We start from the raw sequence: 18,512 nt of genomic DNA, 5'->3' as shown, positions 1-18,512 counted from the left end.
AAATTTAGATGAACTTGAGTCATTCCAAGAACTTTCTTTGGAGATAAGTAATAATGTGTGTCCTACCTAATATTACATTTATTACATTTACAGTTTCATAAATTATATGACTGATAGTTTAATCACTTTTGAGTCTGAAATATTTTATATTTTACTCTGGTTGCCAACTTTGATATAGAAAAGTGTTTTTAGTCAATTAATACTGAGGTACAAAAGATTATGCAGAGGTCCAAAAATGAGAAACTTGAAAATTATGATAAGTAGTATGCTGTGTGATTTTAGGGAGAGAATGGCCACATATGACTTGTCAGATTCTCAAAGAAGTCAGTGACTCCACCAACCTACATGTAGCTAACAATCACTGAATTAGAAAAATTACCTAGAGGTAAATGATCTTCACTAGAATCTTCAGATGTGGTTAGAGCATATGAAAATTTCACAAACATTAGAGATAAAGCATTTAAAGATAGAAAATTTTAAAGGAGTAATGGGTGAAACTGATAATTGTCAGTAAGTTTCATTTCAATACCATTAACATTTTCCTTTCTAGATAAGTCCAAAAATCTTAAGACATATGCCAACTAACATATATCACAGATGTGTAAGTCAATACGCATGCCTTTAGCAAGTTTGAATGACTTACCTGAGTAATATAAATAACTTTATTTGCCTAGATTACTTTGGAACTATAAATCTGAGATTCTCTTCAAGTATGTAGTGGATAAATCTCTAACCATTCCATGGATCAAATTTTAAAAGGACAGAACATTTAGTTATATTATTTCAATGCAAGCCTACTAGAATGCAAAACTGAATTTTTAACTGCAAAAAAAAAAGCAAGTTTAATCTTATAAGTAGAGATAAAATTAAAGATTATCTAATGGACATTAAACATACGACAAACATTTAAGAACACAGAAAAAGAAAGGTAAATCCTTTCAGACATAATGAAGACCGTGTTCTATCTTTAATAAAAGACTGAAGTGAAAATAGTCAATTGACCTAATAATATGAAAATATAAAGGCAAAAGGTCGACAAAGATAAGAACCTATAGTAATTATCTACATTACTGAGGATTAGAGTAAATGAAGTGACATGAGTAAATAAGTGACAATTAGAAATTATTTCTAATAAAGCAATAACAGGAAAGTCACTCTTGCATCTTCTTTTAACATTTTCTAACAAGACATTAAAATAAATAAGACATTTATTGCTAAAAAATTATTATAATCAAAATTGGGTATATGTATCATATTGCATTTCACTAACAGATATTGTTCTTTAAAATGTACTAAAAATACACAGTATTCATTAAGATTTTCTATAAAATAATCTGGATTTTAAAAATATTTAAGTTAAACTTCAAAAGCGAGGGTATCTATATAACTCACCTGCCCAGAATGATTTGATCCTGCCTCCTGCCTCTCCCCTACATCTTCTCTATCCAGACCCGGAGGAAGACTGGGGCTGAAGGCCATGAGGTCCGTCTTGGGTGGGCCCTCCCCAGAGTACACCCTCTGTCGCCTTTGCTGCGAGCACGACCAGCTCCCCACCGCGCTGGTGCACACCAGAGTGGGCTTCAGCGGCCCGCACGAGCGCTGGGTGGGCGGAGCCGAGCACCGCAGCGCAGTGTACAGCAGCAGCGTGAGTACCAACAGGCTGGACACCGCGCAGATGGCGATGATCAGATACACGTTCACTTCCACCAGCGCTGCCTCTGGGCCCGTGGCCCCCACAGACATCCGCAACGGTGTCTTCGGCGCCTGGCCACTGTCCACTAGCGACAGCAGCACAGTGGCGGTGGACGCCAGCGCCGGCTCGCCGTGGTCCTTCACCAGCACCAGAAGGCGCTGGCGCGGCGCGTCCGCCTCGTCCAGGGCGCGCGTCGTGCTGATCTCGCCCGTGTACAGCCCCACGCGGAACGGGCTGTGAGCACCCCCCGCGTCCAGCTGCAGCTCGTAAGACAGCCACGCATTGTAGCCGGAGTCCGCGTCCACCGCGCGCACCTTCGCCACCACGTGGCCCGCGCCCACAGAACGCGCCACCGGCTGGCTCACCGCGTCGCCCCCGCCGCGAGATCCAGGTGGCAGCAGCGCGGGCGCGTTGTCGTTCTCGTCCAGCACGAACACCTGCACCGTCACGTTGCTGCCCAGAGATGGCACGCCCGCGTCGCGCGCGCTCACCTGGAACTGTAGCAGTTCCAGCTCCTCGTGGTCCAGCGGCTGCAGCGCGTACACCTTGCCGCTCTCCGCGTGCACCGACACGTAGCTCGACAGCGCACGCTCGCCCACGCGTCGCTCCACCAGCGAGTAGGACACCAGCGCGTTCTCCTGCGCGTCCGCGTCCCGCGCAGACACCGTAAAGATGTGACAGCCGGGCGGGTTGTTCTCCTTCACGAACACCGTGTACTCCGGCTGCGCGAATACCGGCGCGTTGTCGTTCACGTCGGCCACCTCCACGGACACGCTGGCGGTGGCTGACAACGAAGGCGACCCCCCGTCTCGTCCTGTGACCACCAAGTCATAGATGGACACACTCTCGCGGTCCAGGGCGCTGTCCAGCACCAGTGAATAATAGTTTTTGAACGTGGACATTATCTTGAAGGGAACGTTGGGCGTTAGAAAACAGGTCACCTCTCCGTTGGCACCAGAGTCGCGGTCGAATACCCTAATCAAAGCAATGACGGTGCTAGGCTGAGTGTCCTCTCGTACTGGGAGAGACAGGGAAGTCACGGTGACTTCAGGAGCGTTATCATTGACATCTATGATTTCTACCCAGAGTGTACAGTGACCTGACATTGGGGGATTTCCCTTATCTTTGGCCTGTACTTCAATTTCATAAAACGTGTTTTCTTCATAATCTAAAATTCCATTGACCCTCACCTCTCCATTATTTTCATCTATTATAAATAAGCGTTTTCTATTGGGCTTAATCGATATCAAGGAGTATGTTACCTCCCCATTGACTCCTTCATCTGGATCTGTAGCATTTAACTTAATCATAAAAGTTTCTTTAGCTGCGTTTTCCATCAATCTCACTTTATATTCTGATTGCTCAAATTCTGGATCATTGTCGTTAATATCCAAGACGTGGATTAAAAGCTGAACAGTGCCAGTGAGCTCCGGTTTCCCCCTGTCTGCGGCCGTCAGTAGCAAACTAACTTCCGGAATTTTCTCTCTATCCAGAGACCTCTTTAATGTAAGAGACAGTCTATTAGTCTGCTTACTATTTGTTGGTATTTCTAAGGAAAAATATTCATTTTGACTTAGTCTGTAGGTCAATAGAGCATTCTCTCCTATATCTGCATCAGAAGCGCCCTCTAGAGGAAAGTGCGAGTCAGGTTGCTTAGATTCATAAATCAGCAGCTTTTGTTCTCTGCCAGAGAACTCTGGCGGATTGTCATTAATATCTTTAACCTTCACTTCCACATGAAAAACTTGCAGCGGCCTCTCCACGATCACCTCCAGGTGGATGCTGCACTCCAGGCTCCGTCCGCACAGCTCCTCGCGGTCGATCCGAGAATTCACAAACAAAATGCCATTCTGCAGATTTATCTCCAGAAGGTCCCCACTGCCTTTGGATGCTACCCGGAACAGGCGCGGCACCAGCTCCTCCAGCTCCAGCCCCAGGTCCTGGGCGATGCGGCCCACGAAAGTGCCGTGTTTAGCCTCCTCGAGGACCGAGTAGTGGACCTGGCCGCTCCCAGCCTCCCAGATTGCGAAGAGCAGAAGCAACAACTGCAGTCTCTGAGTGCCCAATCCCCTTTTTCGAAAACTGAACATCGCATACGACATCGACTTGCAAAATAAGATCCTTTACATTTACTGTACCGGAGACTCCAGTTTCGGGTTAAAAACCTCGCTGAATTTTTGAGAAGTTTCAAAGGATCCGTTAACAGTAGCGTCCGGCATTATGGAGTGGTCTTGTATGGGGAGTTCCTGGATGTTCAGACCAAACCTTGAATAAACTATTTCCACTAAGTGAAGAGCGACACCTTGTGCCTGAAATTGTGACTACTGTACACTACATCCAACACCACAAAGTTTTACTTAAAGAGGAAAAAATAATTTCTTGTGTTTCATGATATTTTAACCCCAAGATATTATTTCCAAAGTGCTTATTTATGGAATATTCAGATTTTAAATCATATTAAAACTGATAGTATCCAGCAAATGGCATTTTATTCTTGACTAACATAAAATTTAAATTTTTGTTCCTATGTTTGAGTTATACCGTAATTTTTCCTTATCTACATACATGTATATAAATTATCTAGGTAACCTTATGAAAAACTAGGATTAAACACTTACTACAGGTATTTGAATAGTTTTACCTTTCTCCCTTGTTACTTTGGCTGCTAGGAAACTCGAAGAAAAATTTGAAGTTTTAATAATAACTATTTCATTTTTAAGTCTTGCATATTATGTTCTTATCTATGTTCACTTACCTTCTCATATTTTCCTTAGTTCTGATTCCTTATATTTACATTTAATTGTATTATTTATTTTTACATTTAATTGTGTTCTTATTTACATATAATAGGGTTTTTGTTGCAAATAACTTTATATCCATTGAGGAATAATAAGAAAAACAAAAATATATTTTTGAATTTGGTAGTTTAAAACACAGAATTCACAAGGGAAAAGTCTATTGATGTATAGAAATGTAAATTTCATATTCTCATGTAAGTTCCATTACTAAGAGTATTACATGAGGTATCAAAATGATACTTTATGTAATGATGTCAATGAAAAAAGTTATCTTTCAACTATAGAATGAGTTTTATTATTATGAAATAAATAAAAATCGCTATGAAAACATCTGTACCACATTGGTATTTCTAAGTTACCAACATTGGTTTTTGGATATCTACTCAATATATATTCATGAGAATAGCTGAACTGTTTCCTTTTTAAAGAATTTTGGGTTTAAGATTCAAATTTTGGGTTTAAAATCCAAATTTTGGGTTTAAGTTTATCCAAAAAAGGGGAAATAATTTTTAATTATATCTCCTCTAAGTGCCTACTAGTACACACACACACACACACACACACACACACACACAGCCACACAAACATAGAAAATAATCAAATAATTTAACTAAATGGAAAGTGACCTTAGTGTTCATGGAAATTCAAGTTCATAAAATACCAGTAGAAAATGAAAATTGCCAATATGAGCTTTCATTGCCTAAAGTCGTAATTTGGCTGCATATCCTCTGTGTTTTCGTATAGCCTTGGGTTTTAAGGGGAGGGAAAAAGGATACAATAGAAGTTTAGAGTAGAAAGTGATTCGGAATAAATAACACACTAGCTTGAGTATTTTCTTGTATAGTTTTGATGGTTCATCTCCAATCTAAAAATATTGAAATATAAAAAAATTTTATTTATTTGTGTTAATGTTTTTCTTTGTCTTGAATATATACACAGATATGTATATATATTCTATTGCTAATTTCAGATCTTGTTCCACTTTTTTCAGATTTATTCTTTTGCTGATATTGTTCTGCTAGAACTCTTATTAAATACAAAATTCTTTCTTACAAAATAAAGCAGGCTCGTCACCTTTTATGACACTGTAATGCATCTGTAACACAATCTGTTATGCATCTGTAACACAAGCAGTCATATGGGTCTCTAATCAAAATATATTACACTAGATAACAATAGATTTAATATATTTGAAGACTGTCAGATTTATTTTGGAGAAAAGGCAAGCAACCACTTCATTATGGAAATTGAGGATTGAGGTATGACATGCGAAGTGGAGTCTTCTAAGGTAGATAGAGAGATGTACATGAGAAAGTTCACCCAAGGGAGATGAAGAACTCACATATCTGAATTAAAATCAAATGCTAATTTAAAAATTACTTTCCAGTAATGTGGTGTTTTGTGAGTATATGGAGTGGCACTGGACAAACTGCAAGTCATAAAAGAGTTTTACATATTGTATGAACTAAGAACCCATCTTCTGCATTTTGGCTGTTATATTTCAGATATAGTTGCCATCTCAACTAGCCCCTTTAGAAGAGATTATGCTATCGTCGAACTCATCTTTGAGGATAGATCTGAGATTTGGCAATAGGCTAATGCCAAGAAGTCATATCAATATCATTGTTAACCATAATTTTGTAAAATCAATTGAAAAGAATGAGGAACTTTGTGCCTGACCTTTACTAAACCAATTTGGTTAGTCTTAAGTTCCAACTGTATGTCCTGCTAGTCATGTGTTAGAGTGCATTGTTTAATGTCCTATGAGTCCTCATCATCCGCTAATATTCCATAATAGTTCTAGTACTATTACTATTGAAAACATAAAAAGAGAAATAAATCTTGAATTCATTTTTGGAAACACAGAAGGTTCTTCAAAATCGGTAGATTAGAAGTACTATTCAACATCGGATTAACGAAATTGTAGGATATACTCAGCAATGTTCACACTGTGCTATCATGGCTTATTCAATTATACACAGTTATTTGATCACAGATCATTTGTTCAGTTGGCACAAATCTCTCAGACAATTATAAAACTAAAGAAGAATGAATCTTTAAAGATGTAAACACAAAGATTTTCATGCAAAAATATACCATTAAAGCTGTATTAAAGTATCCAATATTGGAAATACTTATTGAATCCTTTGCTGCTGTTCAGGATCCCAGAAATAATCATATTACTACTTATATTTGCCCAAAACATATCCTTATTCACAGTGTTAAAAAGACAAGGTCATTTTCATATGTGTCATTTGGCTTTGGTGTTCTGCAAGAACATTGCAGACCACAGTTTTCTGACTTTTCTCATATATTAAATGATTATTTTTCTTATTTTTATCACTTCCAAACTGATTCATAGTCCTTATAGGGCAATTCTAAATTATTTATTGATTGAATAATATTAATACCTATCAATGTGACATTAACACAAATGATGACGATCATGAACTCTTTTGAGAAAAAAATCACTTAACAAAAATCCTAATTCCCATCTCAATTATGGCATTGTACAAAATTAATCATGAAGATAATCATGAAGAGGCTTTTTTTCCTTAGCAAAACAGAAAGGAGGTTTCACCTGTATATAGCTTGTGCTTGACATTCCTAGCCAGAACTATTCCTGATCAGAGAAAAGATTTACTACAGAAAACTCTACAGTGATAAAAACAATGGGTCTGGAATCTAAAAGATATGCATTTGAATATCATCTCTATCATGTGCTAGCTGAATGGCAATAGAAAAGACAAATATCTCTTATGGCATTTTAAAATTTTGGGTAGTCTCATGTAATTTACAAGTTGTTCAAAGTATTTTTTAAATTATGTGTTTTAAGCCCTTCGCACCATGTCTAACAAATAGAAATAGCTCAATCATGGTAGTATATTATAGTTAGTGATGGATGAATGGTATTCCAGTACAATAACTAAGGCTTGGCTTTTCCTTTTCTGAAGATTTCCTAACATTCATCTTTATGGAAATCATCCTACTTTTTAGGTAGAAAACAACCACTAATGACTTCTCAGCATTTCTATTAACCTTACCCTATCTACCATAACATGGTTCTCCTCCCAAATGTAAATTATCATATATAATTTATTTTTCCACACACTCCAATTAAAGGGTCTCTAATTTGTATACTGGAACCCAAAGAACAAAATTAATCTCCACATTATTTGATTCACACCCTTACAACCCTAAATACAAGTTCTCTGTGAATATAGCTTTGTGACAATAAAGTGTTTGCGTAGTACGCATCTAAAGTATACAATGTTAAATTCTGAAATTCGATCAACAACATTATTGTCGAGTGCTAGTGCCAAGTGGAAGTGTCAAGTGAAAGTTTCATGGTTCTTACATTCAAGTTATTTAAAGCAAGTCATTTTGAAGACCAAGTGGCTTGGTGAACATAGGCAGCAGCAAAATACTTCCTTATACATGGGAAGACTCTCTTAAAGCACACATACAAAAAAAGTATGAATTTTTCTACCCTAAAATATTTCCATACAGCCTCATGACAAGTACCATGAATGGAAGAAATATCAGTATATTCAATGCTCAAATAAATCTTCCAGATAAAATAGAGTTCAATAAATTAATCTGGAGGAAAGCCGCAATGAATTCAACAGGCAATTAGCAAAACTGATGTTATATTAGAAAATAAAGGGGGGAAAGTCTATCTGAAGCAGCCAAAGACTATAAAGAAAATAAGCTTGAAATTATGAGGGATTAAAAACAAAATTAAGTAAAATCATCCCCAAAGACAAGGTGAAACATCACCCACTATCTCAAAGACCATGTCATTGATTAGAAACAAAATGGTTTATAAAATGATACCACCTCAACTACCTATGCCCATAATAGGTAAACTTACAGATTATAGGAAGGTAACAATTTAACCATGTTTAAAATAAAAAAAAAAAACTAAATTATGAAGTTCTGCATTATTACGGTAATTTGAATACATAAACATAATGAGTGAAAGGCACCACGTAGAATAAGAAGAAAGGGAGAATGAACTTGCTGCAAAATGACAAGTAAAATATTATTTCAGCCTGTCCACACTCTCCATTTCTCAGGAGTGATCCTTACTTCCTTCCTCTCTGACTAACTTCCACATTAACAGAAAGCTTTAGTCATCTATTTCATTACAGCTATTACTTTTACTATTATTATTTCTACCAACTAGATAATATTCTTGGTGTTTATGAAGACTGGTGAAAAATAATTAAAAATTTTCTCCATCCCAAGAGAAAGCCAAAACCAAATGAAGCAACGAACTTACAGTAATATGTTGGTAAACGACTATGTGAATGACATTAATAGGCATTAAATACACCCCAAAATTCCTGTACTTACATTCCCGCACATCTGTTTTTCTCCACTATCTCCAGAACTCGAAACAGGAGGAACACTAGGGCTGAAAGCCATTAGATCCGTCTTGGGCGGGCCCTCCCCAGAGCACTCCTTCTGCCGCCTCTGCTGCGAGCACAACCAGCTCCCCATTGAGCTGGGGCACACCAGAGTGGGCTTCCCCGGCCCGCACGCGCCCTCGGTGGGCGGAGCCGAGCACCGCAGCGCCGTGTACAGCAGCAGCGTGAGCACCAACAGGCTGGACACTGCGCAGATGGCGATGATCAGATACACGTTCACATCCACCAGCGCCGCCTGCGCTGCAGGGGAGCTCGCAGACGCCCGCGATGAGGCCTTCGGCGGCTGACCGCTGTCCACCAGTGACAGCAGCACGGTGGCGGTGGACGCCAGCGCCGGCTCGCCGTGGTCCTTCACCAACACCAGAAGGCGTTGGCGTGGCGCGTCCGCCTCGTCCAGGGCGCGCGTCATGCTGATCTCGCCCGTGTACAGCCCCACGCGGAATGGGCTGCGCGCGTTCCCCGCCTCCGACAGCAGCTCGTAAGACAGCCACGCGTTGTAACCCGAGTCCGCGTCCACCGCGCGCACCTTCGCCACCACGTGGCCCGCACCCACAGAACGCGCCACAGGCTGGCTCACAGCGTTGCCCCCGCCGCCCGCCCCAGGTTGCAGCAGCGCGGGCGCGTTGTCGTTCTCGTCCAGCACGAACACCTGCAGCGTCACGTTGTTGCCCAGAGATGGCACGCCCGCGTCGCGCGCGCTCACCTGGAACTGCAGCAGCTCCAGCTCCTCGTGGTCCAGCGGCTGCAGCGCGTACAGCTTGCCGCTCTCCGCGTGCACCGACACGTAGCTCGACAGCGCACGCTCGCCCACGCGCCGCTCCACCAGCGAGTAGGACACCAGCGCGTTCTCCTGCGCGTCCGCGTCCCGCGCAGACACCGTGAAGATGTGGCAGCCGGGCGGGTTGTTCTCCTTCACGAACACCGTGTATTCGGGCTGCGCGAATGCCGGCGCGTTGTCGTTCACGTCGGCCACCTCCACGGACACGCTGGCGGTGGCCGACAGCGAAGGCGAGCCCCCATCCCGCGCTGTCACCACCACCTTATAATTTGCCACACTCTCGCGATCCAGAGCGCTGTCCAGCACCAGCGAATAGTAATTCTTGAAAGTGGACACCAGCTTGAAGGGGGCACGGGGTGTTAGTGAGCAGGTCACTTGCCCGTTGCTATCGGCGTCACGGTCAGTTACACTGATAAGGGCGATGACGGTCCCCAGTGGAGCATCCTCAGGAACAGAAGGCGTTAATGAAGTCACTAGCAGCTCTGGAGCATTATCATTGATGTCTAAAACCTCTATCAAGATTGTGCAGTGACCAAACATTGGGGGATTTCCTTTGTCAACTGCTTCTATTTGAAGCTTCCATAACTTAGTTTCTTCAAAATCTATCTTTCCATTTACTTTTATTTCTCCACTGGCTGAATCTATGCGAAAAGATGCTTCTGGGTCGGGGGAGACATCAGTTGTAAAGGAATAAAGAATGTGGCTGTTTGAACCCTCGTCCAAATCGGAGGCGTTAAGTCTAATAACCAGTGTACCGTTTCTTGCATTTTCCAGTAATTTCACACGATGGATTGCTTTGTCAAACACTGGGGCATTGTCATTTACATCCAGCACTGTGATGTGTAACTCTACGGTACCTGACAGCTCAGGTTTGCCCCCATCTGTTGCTTTCAGCACCAAGAGAAGCTCCGAAGCGATTTCCCTGTCTAAAGGTTTTTTTAGTACCAACTGAAGTGGTTTTACCTGCTCGTCGTTGGTCGGTATTCCAAGAGAGAAATACTCATTGGGGCTCAGTCTGTAAGACAGCAGAGCGTTGACTCCGATATCTGCGTCGGAGGCGCCCTCTAGTGAAAAATGAGAGTCAAGAGCCCGAGTTTCGGAAATAAACAGATTCTTCTGCGTCGCCGGGAACACAGGCGGGTTGTCGTTAATGTCCTTCACCTCCACCTCTACATGGAAAACCTGCAGCGGCCTCTCCACAATCACCTCCAAGTAGATGCTGCACTCCAGCCTCCGCCCGCACAGCTCCTCGCGATCGATCCGAGAATTCACAAACAAAATGCCATTCTGCAGATTTACCTCCAGAAGGTCCCCACTGCCTTTGGACGCCACCCGGAACATGCGCGGCACCAGCTCCTCCAGCTCCAGCCCCAGGTCCTGGGCGATGCGGCCCACGAAGGTGCCGTGTTTGGCCTCCTCGGGGACCGAGTAGTGGACCTGGCCTCTCCCGGCCTTCCAGGCTGCGAGAAGCAGAAGCGAAAGCAGCAGAAACCGGGGTTCCTGGGCACATGATCCTGAAGCTAACATCATGCCTTGATGCTGGTTAGTAAATCAACATTTCATGAGTACAAAGTTGTCCTTTTGAGATCTTCCTTTTGAGCCTTTATTCCTGAGATCCCAAGTGATCATAACAATATGGGTGCGTTTATAGTCTTTAAAGCATCGGAACAGTGGAGAGTCTCTCTGGTCCTGGAAATAATCGTAATTTTCTTTGTTAAAATAATCTTCTCCTTGGAGAACAACGACATCCTGTGGCTCCAAATGGAAGTGGCTTTGCGTTTATACTAGTATTTCTTTCATTAATATTGCTTCTTTAGTGATTTCTTTGAATTGGTCCATGTTTTTCTTTGTGAGCTTTTAATTCTTTAATTATATATTCCTTGTGTGTGGTCACTAGCTCTTTAAAGGTGGTTTTGTTTTACAAATTAGAATTCCAAGAAGTTTTTTCTTGCATATAGACGTCTAAGAGAATGTACTAATGCACTACTATATTATCATGTTTCTGAAGATGAAAAGTCCGTATTTGTAGGTTACTATGATACTGTTTTTTAGACTTTTAGAAATTGATTATTTTGAAATTATGTCTTATTAAGTTTACTTTATTGCTAACACCCTATAATTTTCTATTGCTTAATCATATACTATGTTAAATTATTCTAAAAATTTAGCCTAGTTATGTAGAACATAACTGAAGATGCAAGTTCTCTAAGTTACTTCTTTAACACAATGGTATTTCAAATCAGTGCTGATATGCAAGCTACTTATAAGTTTATCTTTAAAGATTTGTTTGCTTTGATATTAATGAATTTACCAAGTACTTACTCCTGGAAACATAAAATACAGTTATCTTTGTCTCATATTAAAGCTTTTCTTCCAATTACTATATCTGCTCTGGGTGAATGTTGTAGTTTCCATTCTGAAGGGCAGCTTAAATTTGCATTATACCCATTGCTATTTGTAATGATAATCTCTTTCTAATCCAAAAAAAAAAAAAGACACTGAATCAGGAATTCAAGTTATATTTGTCTGTTTGCTCATACCCATTATATTCCAGAACTGGTTTAAGGAGACTATAGTATAAAGAGTAATCTAAATATCATTCATTCACTCAATTTTATTTTCCTGTTTATCTCAAATATAAAAAAATACATTGAGCTTTTCATAATAATTATTATCAGTTGCAATAAGGTTTATTAGTGTTGTCTTTCAAATAGAAAAAAAATGTTTTAATCGGTCTCAAGGCTGTTAAGGAACCAACTATTCAATATCTGAAATCCTTCAATAAGATGGCAGCTACTGGGAGAATCCCAAACTTTTCTACCAAAAAGAAAATGTAAATGGTTATCCAAGGGAATCCTAGGTTTTATGTAAAAGTAATGTCTTATTTTGAACACTTTTTAAAATACTGAGTCATAGAATCTATGCCAAACATTTATAGCTCAAACTACTTCTAATCCTTTTTTTAATTGTGAAAGCCATAAGTTCAAGACTGACATATTTGCCTAAAGATGAGCAAGAAAAATTTTAGCACATATCTTTCAGAAAAAGATATGACTAAGATATAAACCTCCTCTTGTTTGCCGATTGAACAATTCAGTCTCTTTGGGAATGACTCCATGCTGAAGGGCCATTCCATTTTTAATTTATAGGATTGCTTCACTAATTAAGTACATATTAAAAATAGTTTTTAAAGCCCCCAAATTCCAAGGCTATTAAATTGCTAAATATCTATAAGATATTAATAAAGCTATGCGTTGGTTACTCTTCTTGAAATAGACTATCACAAATACTATCCCATCAAAGCTAAAGAGTACTCATGATTAGTCTTTTTAATGCCATCTACTAAAGAGTATGTTAAACATGATTATAAAACTAAGATGCTATAATTTTTTTTTAAATAAACTAATTTCTTTTTTGGCAAGAATGTTAGTCATTCTTGATTTGAGAACATTTCTGGTTTCATTCTGAAATTTCAATCATTCTGCATTAAATGGAACAAACTGTCCACAAAGTTTAAAGAATGTTTATCTTAATAACAGAGCCAGAGGAAGACATTGTCAGACTACAATCAGTAAAATTTGTCTTTGCTATCTCTCAACTCATTCTGAATTCTCTCTTTTCCTCTCCTTTCACTTCCTCCTCTATGGACTTTAGGATTATTATGCTGCTAGATAAAATTCTAACTTGTTATATTAATATTTTTGTAAATGTTTGTATTTTTAAAGGAAACATATCCAAAAGGCAAAGTAAAATAAGTAGGACTAAAGTGGTAAACACATAATTCTAAGTTTCATTAATAACTCACATCAAGAGTTACCTTCTGACAAGACTTTTCTGCAGAGGGGTACACTGACATTATAAAGATCTGAAAGAGAGGGCACATACAAAAGGAAGGAATGCTATATACTCTGAAATACTCTGCATTAACTTACCATCTATAAGAATTGGAGACTGGCCATGGAAAGTATTAACACTGAAGGTAATGCCACGCTTAAATTCCTGAAACCATTGTATTTTTTAATGTTCCTAAACTTGAATAGAGATGCCAAGTTTTATTGGAAGCTCTTTATGAAGCACATTGAATAAAAGCTAAGTCTGTATGCACAAAGTATAAAGTGATTGCTAAGAACCAGAGTCAAGATGGTAATTGCACTGCCCTTTGTTAACACCAAAATAAATAAAATTTAAAAATGAAATCATAAATATCAGGTAACAACCGATTTGAGAAAGGCATAATTAATAGGGTAGTGCTGGCCACCATGCAATTTAATTGTCTTTCATTTCTGCATCTACATCATCCAACACAATCCTGATTAAAATGACTAGAGAACCTGTTAAACTAAATTGCACTGTATCAGATCAGTAGAAAACATTCTAAGAGGACAATTCCATTTTCTCTTCAAACTTCCAATATTGATTTGGATGACAGTAATCACTTTCAATCTAAAATTAAAAGTGGTTTTCAAATGCTCTCCATTAGTAAAATAAAATCATGACTACTTCCTCAAAGTAAAAAAGCTAATATTTGAATATTATAACCAATACCTCATGTTGATAAAAGAGTAGATGATGAAGAGCTACTGTATAAAATTATGTAAATAACTATGAAAATTTTCTTCTGACAAAATAAGTATTACACACTGACATAGGTACCATGAAACCAAAATAAAGTGAAAAACATTTTAAAGCTCAAAACGCTTAATTCCATAGACCAGAACATTTTTATGAATGAACTTTCAGTCTACATACTGTACTTCATACTGTACTATTAAGAATAAAGTATAAACATTGAATAGTGAAGATCTATTATGCATTATAAGTTATGTTACACTACGCAAATCTTAGAAAGCAAAAAGCACATTTCTACCTTGAAAAAATGGATCAGAGCAGTCTTTTTGTTTATATAACAGGGTCATTTCAAAATTTAGATTTGAAAAGTAAATATGCTTATGAGTTAAAGTACTAATCTTACAATATTTATAACATAAAAAGATTGTGGTTTATGAAAAAACTACCGCCTATATTAAATATTTGTATTAAAAATACAAATTCAGAATCAATGGCTTAATTTTAAAATTGAAGTATCAAACAAAAGTTGATGCACAAGGTACAATAGACAAAATATGAAATAAACTTTTAGAATAAATTATACAATAGGTATTACTAGATATATTTGAGGTATTATAGAAATATGCTATATGGATTAAGGATGAAGATATTGCGAGTCATGTATTTAGAGAAAAAAGTAGTGAAATAAAATATTTACAAAACAAAATATGAAAATATGAAAAATAATAACCCACCTTCCTAGAGTGGTCCCCTCCAATAGATTGTTCTTCCACTTCCACCTCTGGTACAGGACATGGTGGAAGGCTGGGGCTGAAGGCCATAAGGTCGGTCTTGGGCGGGCCCTCCCCAGAGCACACCCTCTGCCGCCTCTGCTGCGAGCACGACCAGCTCCCTACGGCGCTAGAGCACACCAGCGTGGGCTTCAGTGGCCCGCATGCGCGCTCGATGGGCGGAGCCGAGCACCGCAGCGCCGTGTACAGCAGCAGCGTGAGCACCAACAGGCTGGACACCGCGCAGATGGCGATGATCAGATACACGTTCACATCCACCAACGCCGCTTCTGGGCCCGTGGACCCGATCGACATCTGTGACGGAGTCTTAGGCGCCTGGCCGCTGTCCACCAGCGACAGCAGCACGGTGGCGGTGGACGCCAGCGCTGGCTCGCCGTGGTCCTTCACCAGCACCAGAAGACGCTGGCGCGGCGCGTCCGCCTCGTCCAGGGCGCGCGTCGTGCTGATCTCGCCCGTGTACAGCCCCACGCGGAACGGGCTGCGCGCGCCCCCCGACTCTGGCTGCAGCTCGTAAGACAGCCACGCGTTGTAGCCCGAGTCCGCGTCCACCGCGCGCACCTTCGCCACCACGTGGCCGGCGCCCACAGAACGCGCCACTGGCTGGCTCACCGCGCCGCCCCCGCCGCCAGACCCAGGTGGCAGCAGCGCTGGCGCGTTGTCGTTCTCGTCCAGCACGAACACCTGCAGCGTCACGTTGCTGCCCAGAGGAGGCACGCCCGCGTCGCGCGCTCTCACCTGGAACTGCAGCAGCTCCAGCTCCTCGTGGTCCAGCGGCTGCAGCGCGTACACCTTGCCGCTCTCCGCGTGCACCGACACGTAGCTCGACAGCGCACGCTCGCCCACGCGTCGCTCCACGAGCGAGTAGGACACCAGCGCGTTCTCCTGCGCGTCCGCGTCCCGCGCAGACACCGTGAAGATGTGGCAGCCGGGCGGGTTGTTCTCCTTCACGAACACCGTGTACTCGGGCTGCGCGAATACCGGCGCGTTGTCGTTCACGTCGGCCACCTCCACGGACACGCTGGCGGTGGCCGACAGCGAAGGCGAGCCCCCATCCCGCACTGTCACCACCAACCCATAGTTCGCCACGCTCTCGCGGTCCAGGGCACTGTCCACCACCAGAGAATAGTAATTCTTGAAAGTGGACAGCAGTTTGAAGGGGACATGGGGTGTTAGTGAGCAGGCCACCTGCCCATTGGCGCCAGAATCACGGTCAGACACGCTGATCGAGGCGATGACCGTGCCCACCTGGGCATCCTCTCGCACTGGGAGTGACAGCGAAGTGATAGCCACCTCAGGTGAATTATCATTTTCATCCAGGATTTCTACTAGGACGGTGCAGTGACCAACCATAGGTGGGTATCCTTTATCTGTAACATCTACATGAATTTCATAAGTGTTGCTATCCTCAAAGTCAATAACGTCATTTACTCTTATTTCTCCTGTCCTTTCATTCATTAGAAATTTTTTTCTTATGCTGGGTGAAACCAAAGAGCTAAAGGAATATATCATTTCCTTGTTTATCTCTTCATCCGCATCAGAAGCATTTAGCCGTATTATTAACGTTTGGTTTGCTGAATTTTCATATATCTTAATTTCATAAACTGATCGATCAAATACAGGGGCATTATCATTGGCATCCAACACCAGGATCAGCAAAGAAACTGAGCCGGTAAGTTCAGGTGTCCCTCCATCAGTTGCCGTTAATAACAACTGAAGCTGAGGATTTTCTTCACGATCCAGTAGTTTTCGTAGAACAAGCACTGGGAATTTGCCTTTGTCTTTTTTATTTATAATATCAAGAATGAAAAACTCATTTGAACTGAGTCTGTAAGTAAGCATTGCGTTCTCCCCAACATCCGCATCAGATGCACCTTCTAGCGGAAATCTAGAGTCAAGCAGTCGAGATTCGGGTATTGAGAGCTTCTGTTCTGAGACGGAGAATACTGGCGGGTTGTCATTAATATCTTTAACCTCCACCTCCACATGGAAAACCTGTAGCGGCCTCTCCACGATCACCTCCAGATGGATGCTGCACTCTAGGCTCCGCCCGCACAGCTCCTCGCGGTCGATCCGAGAATTCACAAACAAAATGCCATTCTGCAGATTTACCTCCAGAAGGTCCTCACTGCCTTTGGACGCCATCCGGAACAGGCGCGGCACCAGCTCTGCCAGCTCCAGCCCCAGGTCTTGGGCAATGCGGCCCACGAAGGTGCCGTGTTTGGCCTCCTCCGGGACCGAGTAGTGGACCTGGCAGCTCCCGGTCTCCCAGGCTGTGAGGAGCAGAAATGAAAGCAGCAGGCAACTGGCTTTCAGGCCGCTGGGTCTGTAGACTAACATCATACATACCTTTCTCCTGGATCAGCGTCTAGAAGACACACAAACTCCGAACTTTCATATTCGATTTCTTACATTCTATTTTAACGAAATGGCTTCCCAATGCAGCTCTCTCCTAGTCCTTGAGAAACACAGGATTATGCCTTTGTTCTAAAAAGTCATTTTGTGGGAGACAGCGACGTCCGGTGGCTTAATGTGTAAGTACAATTCCATGGGTTTAACAACTTTTCTTGATATCTTTAATTCTATTTTTAGTATCTTATGGACTGTCAAAGCCTCACATTATGTCTCTTTTGTAAATGATAACAATCATTGTTGATCCCTAGTGCAGATCCCTAGTAATGTAGAATCTCAGAGAAGTAATTTCTTCTATAACCATAATTATCATTTCTTTGACTAAATTTGAGAATATTCTTAATATCTGTATAATACTGAGTATTATCTGTGTTTTGTTTGACAACGAATATAGGCATTTCAAGTTCTGACACTTAATTTACTTATCTTTATCATTTCGAGATTAAATAAACCTTTTTTAGGCACTAATTTCAAGTATCAATTCTCTGAAAGGTGTTTGCTACTTCTGAAACAGAAGACCACTAGCTTCAACATGAGAAATTTCTCCATTCTGATTCCTATTCTCCAACTTACTAGTTGTGTGACTTGGGAAATATAATTTGACCTTTCTTGGTCCTAGTTTCCACTTTTATAACATTCAGATAATAAGAATATGGTGGTTATGTGAATTAAGTGCCTAGGATAGTACCTTCATTAGAGTAAATGCTTCATAAATGGCAATTATATTCAGGCCTTAATTTAGCCACCTTTATTTCATACTGCTCAAGACCAAAATTGGTTCCTTGAGGAAAATTATTAGCAGTAGAATATTGTCACTCTACAATGCCTTACTACTGCTACTGCTCAGGCTCAGTGGTGGTTCTTTTAGGAAAACAGAAAAGTGCTTTTATTGAGCAATCAGTTATACAGAGAGAAGTTTCAATTTCAATATATATCTTACATGAGAAAAAATTCTTAATTATGATGCTAAACAAAATAATTCAAAAACATATGATTTTCACTTTCAGAGACAACTGCTTTCATCTTTGTTACACTTAAGCT

At 41.0% G+C, this 18,512-nt stretch overlaps 2 protein-coding genes across 9 annotated transcripts in view; both read right to left on the bottom strand.

Moving 5' to 3' along the window:
- Positions 1-18,512, bottom strand: part of LOC120581421 (protocadherin alpha-C2) — a 172,519-nt gene that overhangs the window by 100,784 nt on the left and 53,223 nt on the right. Inside the window, exon 1 of one of the 8 annotated variants that reach the window (XM_039836327.1) lies at positions 15,006-17,527. The exons of 5 other annotated variants lie outside the window; for them this stretch is intronic. In XM_039836327.1, coding sequence (XP_039692261.1) covers positions 15,006-17,402 — 2,397 coding nt within the window. In that variant the 5' untranslated portion in view covers positions 17,403-17,527. Of the gene's footprint in view, positions 1-1,392; positions 3,985-15,005; positions 17,528-18,512 lie in introns of those variants that run through there. 2 more of the 8 variants (XM_039836331.1, XM_039836326.1) reach the window with 2 other exon arrangements.
- Positions 8,720-11,310, bottom strand: LOC120581427 (protocadherin alpha-10-like). The gene has a single exon (XM_039836337.1). The coding sequence runs from the start codon at positions 11,230-11,232 to the stop codon at positions 8,821-8,823; it is 2,412 nt and encodes an 803-aa protein (XP_039692271.1). The 5' UTR covers positions 11,233-11,310; the 3' UTR covers positions 8,720-8,820.

This window comes from Pteropus medius, unplaced genomic scaffold, assembly GCF_902729225.1.
Source record: "Pteropus medius unplaced genomic scaffold, Ma_sr-lr_union100, whole genome shotgun sequence".
In the NCBI taxonomy this organism is placed as follows: Eukaryota; Metazoa; Chordata; class Mammalia; order Chiroptera; family Pteropodidae; genus Pteropus; species Pteropus medius.
Note: the sequence above shows the minus strand (reverse complement) of the source record. Positions and strands in the feature narration are given on the sequence as shown.